Source organism: Amia ocellicauda, chromosome 19 (genome assembly GCF_036373705.1).
Source record: "Amia ocellicauda isolate fAmiCal2 chromosome 19, fAmiCal2.hap1, whole genome shotgun sequence".
NCBI lineage: Eukaryota > Metazoa > Chordata > Actinopteri > Amiiformes > Amiidae > Amia > Amia ocellicauda.
The window spans coordinates 20,464,684-20,477,388 of NC_089868.1; the positions used below are offsets into that span (position 1 = coordinate 20,464,684).

Consider the following 12,705-nt stretch of genomic DNA (forward strand, 5'->3'; position numbering starts at 1 on the left):
CTTGTTAGGACTGAATGGAGCAAACTATAGCTTTTTATTCTAAATTTCCACTGACTATGCCATTTGGTTGAGCTGTCTATAAGTGACCACTTGCCAGAGTCATTTTAAAAAGTCACACCAAAAAAACAACAACTGTAATGCATTTTGAATAAGTGCCTTTTCTCTCTAGGCATGTGTGACCACAGGATTGTAACTTCCACATCGCTGCAGATCAAGGACCCGTTTTTTTTTCTCTAACACCTGTTGGTAGGGGGAGGGAGTCAGACATTTTCCTGCCCCTGTCCCCAACCGGCCAATCAGATGCCGAGGCCCGCGTCACATGACGGGGGCGGGGACACGTTCATGGAGAGAGTGAGCGGCGGCTCTGAGTGTGTGTGTGTTTTTTTTTTTTTTTTTTGCACCACGCATGAAGTGGCTGAGTCCTGTAGCTACGGGTGGCTTTTAAAAAAACAAACGTGCTGGATTTACTTTTGGTGTGCGTGGCGATATATAGAGATATTTGGATTCCCACAGTGCAATGTTACTGCATTACAAGTCAAGTGAGTATAAAAGATTCAATGCATTTCTGCGCAAGTCACACCAGATGCATAACTGTGACTCTCAGTGGCAGAGCATTAAGTGTGGTTTTTTTATGCATGTTTTTGTTTTATCGCCGGGGATCACTTCAATAAAAGTACCAGCCTGCTTTTGCATGCTCGATATTCAGTTTGACAGTGTATTATAAGTATGCTGGGTTCATGCCAGATTGGTTTCACTGTGATTTTTATAACGGGCTATTAGTCTTCAGTGTGAGCTATATAGAAACACACTGGTGGATCTGCACTTTGAGAAATGTGCCTGTAGTGTAGTGATCGAGCGTAATGACACATTGTATCGTTCACATGAAAGGAAAAGTGAATCCAATCCAGTTTGTTGTTCTGTTGGAAGTTAAACAGCAACAGGCGTAAGTGCTGTTGTTGATCAACAAAGTTTGCGCTACCGCAGGGTGTGTTACTGTTGCAGTTTGTGGCTCAGATCGGATTGTAACAGTTCTCTCTTTGGTGAAAGGCACTTGTAACACCGCACCGGGTGCTGCTGGGGGTGACTGAATATCTAATAATGATTCAGTTAATCTTAATTAACGTAATTGAATTGAACGTTCTAAATCGAACGCAGAATCCAAACCCTCTCGAAATGCATGTATTTGTAAAGGGTGTGTTTGCCCCTACATACTTGTGCATGTCTTTTGTTGACCATTTTCACAATTCGGTGTATATGTCATTTTTAATAATATGTTACAGAAGCCCTTTTTTCCCCCCTTTCTTTCTTTCTCTCACACCTCCGAGCTTCTGTTACCCTGGAATGGGTAAATTATCCGCTTGTTAATCCTGTTTAAATGTATGTGGGGAACGTGTGACCTGACATGTGGTCACAGGGAGGCCTGGACCTCAGGAGGAATTCCAGACATTCAAAATACAAACTTGTTCCCTCAGGTTGAAAACATAACAAACGCTTGATTTTTCTTCTGCCGGTGGCTGTATTTTCAGGGCTGTTGTAAGACCTGTAAACCGGAATTCAGAGTTTTGCTTCTCCATTTCACTCACCACATCTAAATGTTATAGCACTGCTCAACATAGTAAACGTGCATATTTTAAGGAATTGAAAATACTATTCTACTAAAATACTATATAATACTGAAGATTCGTATATTTTTTTAACAAAATGTCTGTAAATAACACACAAATCTTGAATAATATGCTTCAGAGAATTAATTTGGATTCTGGGATATTTTTCACTGTAATGGTATTATGTTTTTATTCATTCTATTGCTGTTACTCCTTTATTTTTCTTGAGATATCCCAATATTATAATATCTTCATTCCTTTAGAGCACAAGCCTGATATTACACTATCATTTTGCTGCATGAACATGTTTTCATTTCCAGAACCAGCAATCACTGAAGTTTGCTTACTGTAAAGAAAAGTATTTGACCAGACTATGCTGCTTCACAATCAGTGCCTTCTTTTTCAGTTGTATAAGAAACTGACCACAGAAAAGCTACCTTTTGTGTGTACACTATGTTCCCACTTTCATTCTGATGCTTGTACCTTTATTAGTCAGAGCCCATTATCCACCGATGCCTGTACTGCCCTTAGCTAGCTTGCGACATTCATTTAAAGTTAAAAAGCAGAAGTGCACTGACTCTTGTACCAATTTATATTTCTGCCTGTTAACTTTATGCAGTAATGTATTGGTGTGTGTTACTCATCTAGAATAACACAATCTTTCCCCAGAGTGCCCATGCACAGGAAACTTAAGTGCTTTTACCCCCTAATAGCATATACTGTACTCAACACAGAATTCACCCTTTAGCGTTCAGTTTTGTCTAGTGTTACATGAAGTTTGCAGCTTCTATCTGTAATGGTCTGGTTAACTTTTGTTGTCCATGAATCACTCCTTGAACATGTGTCATTCTTAGTTAGTGAAGCCATCCTTTTTAGCAGGTTTTTCTCAATAGAGCTGGGTTAACTCACAATTTGTCTTTTGCTTACAACTGACAACTACCCTTAACAAGTGTTACAGTATGGATGACATTAAGCCATTGGGCACTTTGCTAGTTAGATTTTTGGTTGTTTTTCTAATATCCTAGAAATCATTTTTAAGGGAAGGGATCGACTGTTTGTTGGTCTTGAAATGTCTTTGTGGTAGCGCATTTTCTCATTTGGGTCTTGTCTCATAGCTATTGTTCACCAAAGCTGTTAATTTATGTTTTGGTCTGCTGGGTGGGGGATGAGTTAATTAAAAGCTGTGGCAGTGTTCAAATTTTACGTTTCTATGATAGCCCCTCTGTAATCGTGCTCCTCTTCCAAGTTAATGAAATACAGCTGCAGGGCTCTATAACAGTTATTATCTCTCAGATCGTACTAGAGAACGCTCCTAGAAAACTAAAAAAAAAAAAAAAAAAAAAAAAGTTTTGTAGTTTTGCCAATAAACTTTAAATATGATGACACTAACATATCAGCTTTCTTAGGGGAAAAAAAACCTTACATATTCTGTGGTTTTGTGAACTTTTTCACATTTTGGAGCTCTATTTTGCATCAAGTATCCTTTTTCAACACTCTTTTCAATGTCTTTTAAGATCGCTGATACAACAGTGTTCATATTTAAAGTTTCTTGGCTGACATACTACTGAGGAATGCCTTGAAGCAGTTTTTTTTGTTTTCATGTGGAAGATACTTGCTTATATTATACATTCCAATATATGCAGCAGAAAGTGTATGTCATGCAACATCATTTGTAAAGCATAAGCATATATTTGCTTCTCTGTTTTATGTGCTAATTTATCCAGTATTCCTGAGTACCTTAAACTTCAGTAACATTGTATAGCTAAGATTTCAATTTTTTAAGGATAACTAAAACTACATTTTACACAAGAATAAGTAGGCCTAGTTGTTTATATCTTGCACAAGTCTGTAACATGTCAGCCAAATTTCAACAAGATCTGCTTGGTGTTTGTGGTTAAAAAGGAAGTTTCTTTTTTTTGTCGCTCTCATTGTGTTGTTCCGTGTATTAAAGTACTTCTGCAATCTTCTCTAGGAGCAGCTTCGAGCAGATGGGCGTCTAGAAGAATCCAAGGGTAACGTAGCCGGGATTTCTGGAGCCCCGTTGTAGCAGTTGGGATGTTGCGACAGAATAACAGTGGAGGCAACAAACGCTCTGTGGGGGTGGCACGGTTCTCCAACTCGCACTTCTTCCCCCTGTCCACGGGCACGGGGACCTGGGGAATGGGCCGCAGCACCAAGAGCAACTCCCTGAGCAGCATCAGCTCGAGCTCGGATGGCATGGACACTCCCGGAGTGGACCCTGACTATATCATGCAGCTGGTCAATGATGTCCGCAAGTTCGCTGATGTGCTTCTCCATCTCAAAGAGGCTTTTCATTGCGAAGGTAAGCCAGATATCCATCCTCTTTCACAGGGACCCAATGTATCCTCAGACCCTTATAAGTATTTGGCACTGCTGGACCTCCCTATGTGTGTATGTATTTATTTAAATTGAATTGAATTGCCACTGTGTTCACATGCATATGGAAATTTAATTTACTTAGGTGAATTTGAGTTCCATGAATTGAAACTGTCATTATTAAATAAAACCTGACCAACAAATGGGATATTCAAAATGGTGTGCTGCTTGTACACTGACCTACCTTCGGACGCTCGGTCAATGACTCCTGTGAAAATACTTTATCTCAGTTTTGCACTGGGTGAGAGTTACAGAATGCTTTCTCACTCTCTCTCTCTGTCTAAGTTGTAGGAGTAAGCTATAATAGCTATACTTTAGGATGCATCATGTACAGTAGTTTCACAGAGTTCTTCAGGAGTGTCACTTTAACTCTGTTTCAATCTGACTCAGAAAATACTATGTCAGAGAAAACACTACTAATGTTCTCACTGGATTTTGCTTTCTATGCAAATTCCTTTCATGACGAGAACCATTCATACATACTAGGGTCTTTTTATTAGATTTATTTAGTCTCCCCTTCCTAATGTCTTACAGGAATTTCTGTGACGTTATTAGTTGGAAGTTTATCCTCTTATTTCAAGCTTTGAAACTTTATTAGGATTGGCCAGCTTTGATTGTTATGGATGTTTTGTTCAGACTAAGGCTAGACCAAATCAAGACTTTGACCCACCCGCATATCGCAAATCACCAAGTTGTACCTTATTGCATTTTGACCTATAAATAGTAGAAAGTGGCTTCTAACAATAAATTAAACCGTGATAGGGTACTGATTAGTACTTCAAAGACTTTTCTTTGATGAAATCTGAATGTCTGTAAAATCTGTTGTACTCAAAGCATCGGCACAAATTATATTACCACTCCTAGATACCCTAGTTATTACAAAGTATGTCAATATTGACATACAATTAAGGGGCATGATCCAACTCTGCCACTTGGTCAATCTGATGGCCTTTTAGATAAAACAGGGACTGATCATCCAGGTGAGTAGTCATGTATCTGCTGGACAATTGTGTTTGAGGTTTATACTATCATCTGGCATGTGACACATCTGTGAGGGACCTAAAAACACTTCCACTTTTTGCCAGGAACAAGTTTGCAATTGATATTACAGGTTGATACCTTTTGACGATGTGGAAAGCGAAGATTGGAGGTTGTTTCCAGAGGGAAAAACGTCTCCTCTATAATTAAAAAGTCTTTCCACAAACTTTGCTGAGCACTTTTTTTATGTTACCAAATTTATACCAGATGCGCCTTTGTGGCTGTTAGATCATTGCGAACAAAATATAGTCCGTATATACAGTAAAAATCTTAAAATAACTACAAATGAAAAAGGTGATTGATCTTTTGTGTGGGTGATTATCACATTCCTCTTACTGTAGCTGAGCCAACTGGAACCATCCCAACGCTTTGTAATCACTGTATTAGAGTAGTTTGCATTCATAATGTCGCCATCGTGTTTTTTGTGTGGTCTGTATGATAACCAAACAGTTTAATCATTTCCATCTAAACCTCTTTGAAAGTCCTGAAAGCTTCATCACAGCTAGACACAAGTGTCAAATTAATTGCCCAGCTCTAGCTGTTAACCTGTGGCACAAATATTTGACTGTACTTGAGTTTTTATTATTTGGGTTTACTTGGGAAATATTCTACTAAGACATTCTGAAGGATTTTACACTAATTTTACAGTGTTATAATAACTAGGTCAATGCAACCTTTTATTCCCCATCATCTAATTTAATCTTGCATTCTAATACACAAATGGTGCAAATATTATGTGGTGAAAGTAAAATACAACTATTATAAATGCAGTTTAGACAAAGTATATGAACACATGTAGCACATTCAAACTCCATTGTTTAAGTGAAATATATACAAATACACACAGACAGTAGAAAGCTGATAGTCTGCATACTTGAAAATGACAGAATTAGGACTCTGTGATGCTGTGAAAAAAGTGGGATAGTACAGTGGGTGGCATTTATGGGTAAACAATGCAACAAATTCAATGAAATCCTATGCAATTTAGGCAAAGTACAGGAAATTACACATGGAGCATGCAGTATGATATAGTCATTGAATAATAGTTTTCTTCCTCAAAATGTTTTTAATTGTTTTTTTAGGGAAGTTATTTAGGCTCAAAAGAATAGTCTGCACTATATCTGATAGTATTTCATGAAAATGAGGAACAATATACAGGCCATAATCCTAGCCTGAGTCAATATTACAGTATGTATAAAGTAACATGGAACTGAATTTCCTGAAGATAGTTATCTTGTCTAGTTTAATTAAGTTATGGGTCAATAGACCTCTTCAAAGTGTAATTTCTGGTAGTTAACTGGGTGGGTCTTGACGTCTGGACACTTTATCCAAGAATAGAGGCTTTTGTTGAATTACCAGTACAAACTAAAAATGTCTGCCATGTTTATTATTATTATAACTTTATTTATTATATTTCTACACCATATAATCTTCAGTCTTCATGAAACTATGCCCTCCATTGTATTGTAACTTATTCTCAGTATTTATTCCAGACATAGACTACTAATCATTTTTATATAATACTCAATGACTAAATCGCTTTTGGTTTCTCTTTATAAAGTTGAACTTCTTTCAGTGTGATATAAATAAGAGAGAAGTTGCATACAGAGTCTTGGCTTCAGCACGTTTCATATATTCATGACTAATAATGTTAAACTGACATCCTTTGTTCTAAAGATCTGCTCTTGGTCAGTTTTTGCAGGTTATTTGGCTGAAATTTCACTTTCCCTTCTGAATTGCAGGAACCTTTCAGTTATTCCAAGTGGAAAATCTTGGTCAGTTCAAAGAGGAAGGGATCATTTTTCAAGAAATCCCCATGTCGCCTAAAATAGTGCTTGTTTATAGTGTAGAGCATTTAAGCCTAGTGTAATCCAAATAAATAATTACCATCATGCATGTTTCTGTGATTCATGTTTGCTGGGCCTTAAAAATGTCAGTTCCTTAAGTTGTGAACATCCTTTTTGAAAATCAATGTTGGGTTATTAATTGTTACTTTCCAGAATGCTTATCTCATTTATAGCTGCTGACTCCAATTGGAATTGATAGTATGATGCTTTGATAATGCGATAGGATTTTATATTCTGTGTTTTACTGGTCAGTTTAGGGTCTGAAAACTCAAATGTACATCCATCTTAAATGTATTATATTCGAGTCCCTATTAAATGCACTGAAACGCATCCAAATGTGCCATGGTTAGTACTGTAGCATTTAAGTTATGACTTTCTACAGGGAAGGAAGTTACTTAAAAGATGAAACGTCTCTGAATGGGAATCGAGTACCCAGGCAGTAGCAGGCTATGTTCTTGGTAATTGTGGGACCGCAACTTATTTAATTAATTGCTCTACCAAGCAGAATGATGGTTAGCATGTGTCAGCCTTTTTAAAATAACGAGATCACATCAAAGCTCCATCATGCTGGCCAGAGAATACAGATCTCTGTGGAAAAGTATTCCCCAGGTATGTACAGTTGTTGTCCTAGAGCTCAGGTGCTGCAGCTCCTTATTTTGCAGTACAATGGTCTTAGCAACTGAAAATGTCTGTACAGCTCGTGTTCCTATTTCAACCTACCTTTGTGTTTTGCCAGAGGTTGCATGCATGCATGTGGTTGAAATTTAGTAGAGCAGCAGCTGCAGATAAAGAGGTTTTCAGCATGATATTTATGTGGATGAATGTGGGTTGGACATTTGGCAACATGTGTTCCTCACACAGGAGAACAGTGTCCTGAAAATCAGTACTACTTAAATTCGTGACAGAAATTTTGTAATACATATTTAACAGTAACGTTTGGCTTCGACCAATGGTCAGATTTGTGCTCTCTACTCTGTTTGAATAATGCAAATTGAAGTTAGATTTATAAACAAATAAAAAATGTCTGTTTTATATGAGCAATTATCACAGTTTGTGGTTTCTAAAGATGCAGGATTGTTCATGGGCATTTTTATGGAATTTGTCTTTTTTTTCCCCCCAAAAGGCCATTAAACGGGTCAATTACCTTTTCATGTCTGTTACCCAGCAGCAGGACTGTGTTGAAGACACCTCTGTCTCCACAAGTCAAATCAATCCCACCTCTCAAAGAGATGCATGCCATATTTTGGATAATAAATTAATAGCTTGTATGCTCTAATCGTTAGAAAAATATCTGAGTAATAAGATTACTCATTTATTGTTACTTGCCCTTGGATAAATGTCCATCTTCAGTAAATTCCTTCTCTCCTTCGTTCCTGTAATGTTGTAATATCTCACACTGAAAGCACACATTCTGCAGTTTTCTTGGATGGTAACATTTTGCTTCCCATAAATCAAATCCATACTTCTTTTCAGCACTCCTGATTTCCACATAGACTTTGCCTGTACTCCCGAGTATTACAATGGAAGTGTTTTCAACATTCCTGTACACTTTCTTAGGGGGTTGTTCGTGCAGTTTTACCAGTCATCTGCTTCTAGCTGAGTTGTTCAGTTCATGCAACATGTTTCGAAAGCAGAAGTTGTTGACCTTTGCCCTGGCCTTTCCTTCCCCCTCTTCTGGGTGTTTTATGTTTTTGGTACTGAATTTTTATACTTTTCATTGTTTGTGAATATGCTTTAGCAAAGCTGTTGAATTGTGCTGCTTCAGGCTACTGAATTGCTTGCCTTCTAGAGTGCATAAATTCAACCTAAACTGGAAGGAAATTGAAAAAAGCAGCCTTATAGGTTGTGATGCTGCATCTAATGCTGGTTTCAATTGTTCCATGTGCAACAATCATTTAAAACATGCCTGGAACATATTTTGTATTTATTTGTGTGTGTGTGTGTGTATATATTATATATATATATATATATATACACGCACCTAATGGATTATTAGGAACACCTGTTCAATTTCTCATTAATGCAATTATCTAACCAACCAATCACATGGCAGTTGCTTCGATGCATTTAGGGGTGTGGTCCTGGTCAAGACAATCTCCTGAACTCCAAACTGAATGTCTGAATGGGAAAGAAAGGTGATTTAAGCAATTTTCGTGGTGCCACACGGGCCGGTCTGAGTATTTCACAATCTGCTCAGTTACTGGGATTTTCACGCACAACCATTTCTAGGGTTTACAAAGAATGGTGTGAAAAGGGAAAAACATCCAGTATGCGGCAGTCCTGTGGGCGAAAATGCCTTGTTGATGCTAGAGGTCAGAGGAGAATGGGCAGACTGATTCAAGCTGATAGAAGAGCAACTTTGACTGAAATAACCACTCGTTACAACCGAGGTATGCAGCAAAGCATTTGTGAAGCCACAACACGTACAACCTTGAGGCGGATGGGCTACAACAGCAGAAGACCCCACCGGGTACCACTCATCTCCACTACAAATAGGAAAAAGAGGCTACAATTTGCACAAGCTCACCAAAATTGGACAGTTGAAGACTGGAAAAATGTTGCCTGGTCTGATGAGTCTCGATTTCTGTTGAGACATTCAGATGGTAGAGTCAGAATTTGGCGTAAACAGAATGAGAACATGGATCCATCATGCCTTGTTACCACTGTGCAGGCTGGTGGTGGTGGTGTAATGGTGTGGGGGATGTTTTCTTGGCACACTTTAGGCCCCTTAGTGCCAATTGGGCATCGTTTAAATGCCACGGCCTACCTGAGCATTGTTTCTGACCATGTCCATCCCTTTATGACCACCATGTACCCATCCTCTGATGGCTACTTCCAGCAGGATAATGCACCATGTCACAAAGGTCGAATCATTTCAAATTGGTTTCTTGAACATGACAATGAGTTCACTGTACTAAACTGGCCCCCACAGTCACCAGATCTCAACCCAATAGAGCATCTTTGGGATGTGGTGGAACGGGAGCTTCGTGCCCTGGATGTGCATCCCACAAATCTCCATCAACTGCAAGATGCTATCCTATCAATATGGGCCAACATTTCTAAAGAATGCTTTCAGCACCTTGTTGAATCAATGCCACGTAGAATTAAGGCAGTTCTGAAGGCGAAAGGGGGTCAAACACAGTATTAGTATGGTGTTCCTAATAATCCTTTAGGTGAGTGTATATGTATGTATATATATATATGTATATATATGTGTGTGTATATATATATATATATATATATATATATACACTCACCTAAAGGATTATTAGGAACTCTTATTTCATGATGACTAGGCATAGGGTACATTTAATAAATGTACATTAAAATACATTCAAGACTGAGAATTATTAAAATATGTTGGTGGGGGTTACTTTAAGATGTTGTAAACCATGTTTTTGTGGGAAAACAAATGTGAGTGGATTTTTAAAATATTTTTTTAACACACTAAACAGTATATTTTGAATATGTTATTTGTTAAATCAGATTTGTTCAGCAAATCTTTAAATGTGTTTTTCTGTGTAATGTATGTGATATTTAAACAAATCGGAGCCCTAAACGTCATCCAAAAAAATCACTTTAAGTACCCCTTATAAGTCCCACGTGTTTTCCCCCAAGGTAAGAAAGGTGACCTTTTTCAGTCACTGCAGCATTTAGTTTTTTACTCTGTGTGAGCAAAACCTTGACAAGACATAGCTGGTATATTTTTAACTGCCAAATCAATATTGACCCTTACAGCTGGGGCTATTAACAGAGCAGCTAATCATTTTGATCCAAGTAAATAAAAGTCTCTCAGTAGAACTGTAGTTTTCCCCCATCCCCCACTCACATACCCTGCATTCCTCTAGAACAAATGTTCACTTGTTGCTATAGTGCCTTAGATCAACAGTTGCTAGGTATGAGATAATTCTAAATGCAGAACTTAAATTTCCATTGTTTCTCTGAACATGTTAGCTTTTTGCTACATGAATGGTAACTCTAAGGTATGCTAATGTTATTCAGTGGTTTTGGCAAAATGGCACATTGTGGTTGGACCCATATCAATTTATATTATCTTTTCATTAATGGATTGCATGTTTAAAATGTTGGGTTTATTTAATTACATTTTCAGTGCTTGTATTGGGGTATTTAGTAAATACCCCACTCCCCAGTACATAGAAAACATGTAATTATGTAGGAAATTAATGGGTGAGTGGACAACTTCAGACAGCCTGCAGTGCAGTCTAGTTGCTAAATTGGAATAAGTCATTTGAAAGGCAAAACAAAACTGAAACCACAGCGACACTGCACTACATTATAACAGCACCCCTGCAAGAAATAATTGGCAGGACTGCATCCCTGCAATTGTCTTTTTGTATTAATAAACGTGATGATGGCGGGAACCCAGAAGGCACTTTGTAACCACTATCAGTCTATTGTTTTCTCTGAGCTGAAAAGTCTTGAAGCAAAACCTGCTTCCTTTAACAGTCCCTGTACAGTAACAAAACAAGGTTAAACAAACATCTTGCAGCACGTCACGAAGTCTGTGGTTTTTAGGCCTGTTTGATCTTTCCACAGTATGCATTGCTCAACTTATTAGGGAACAATGGGATGGACAATATTTGTTCCCACTTCAACCAGCTAGTTCTGTGATACAGAGGACTTGGCGTTCATTCATCTTATTCACTGTGTAGGTTTGTTCTCTCGCAAGGTAAAGAATGGTGTGCTGTGAAAGCGGAGGATGGGTTACTGAAATACACATTCCATCCGGTTTGGCATTATGCTTGTGTACTTTTGTGTACACTGTTTTTATCAAATAGAAATGTTTAAAATACCCTTCATTTTATTTGTATTGATAGCTCTGAAGCAAAACTGCAGCTTTTAAGTGTTCTGGATCTGGAGTTATCAATTGGAGAGACCTTATTTAAGTCTTTTTGACTTTATTCTGAAGAATTTGAATCCTCCCTGTTTGTTAAGTCATTGTATGAAGTGAGTATTGTTTCACTTCTCTAGCTGAAGCAAGATAAGAAAATGGGAGTTAAGTTTAATGTAATTTTCACTTTAATTTTTAACAGAACCTGTCAGAAAAGGTGTGTGAGGAATGCTAAGCAATCTCTTTGGAACAATACAGTATCATTATTCCCTTTAGACTGTATCATGACTAATCTACATGGCAAGAATCCAAGAATGTATTCGATCTCACACATTACAATTGACCTTTGAGCATAATTTTCAATTTCCTGAGCATGGACTTTATTTGGAAGAACACCATCCAATCTAAAATATATATATATATATATATATATATATATATATATATATATATACACACAATTCAAACATTTAAAAACAAAATTCTTAATCATCAGTCTCCACTTTGGTTTAAGATCTGTAAAGATAAACCAGATGTTAATAACTTATAGGCCTACCTTACGAATACATTAACTGTTAAAAAAATAAGCATTGAGAAATTCCAATTGATGTTGGGTTTAACTTATTTTGTCAGTTTTAATATTGTGTTATTTTCCTCGTAGTAGATTTCTGTCTAACACAAGTCTTCTCTGGTGGCCGTGTGGCAAATTTTGTCATGTCTCAGTGGCCTTTGGGAATAACTAAACATACTTTAATATTTGTCTTATTTTTCTGACCTTGAATGTGTTCAGTCACCATTTGAACATTGAACAGGGAATTCTTTACATTTAGAAATCTTTTGAGGATGTCAGATTGTGTTCCTTTTTATGGGAAGTGTCTTTTTAATGGTACTGTAAATCAACCACCAAGGTATCAGTTTAAACTGAACACTTTTTAAGATGATATTTCACTGTAATGGGACCAACGTT

General features: G+C 37.4%; 1 protein-coding gene across 1 annotated transcript in view; it reads left to right on the top strand.

The window, feature by feature from the left end:
- Window positions 1–370: 370 nt before the first annotated feature.
- LOC136714403 (rho GTPase-activating protein 29) overlaps window positions 371–12,705 on the top strand; it is a 40,960-nt gene continuing 28,625 nt past the window's right edge. Inside the window, exons 1-2 of the mRNA XM_066691897.1 lie at window positions 371–539; window positions 3,577–3,927. Coding sequence (XP_066547994.1) covers window positions 3,660–3,927 — 268 coding nt within the window. The 5' untranslated portion in view covers window positions 371–539; window positions 3,577–3,659. The remainder of the gene's footprint in view (window positions 540–3,576; window positions 3,928–12,705) is intronic.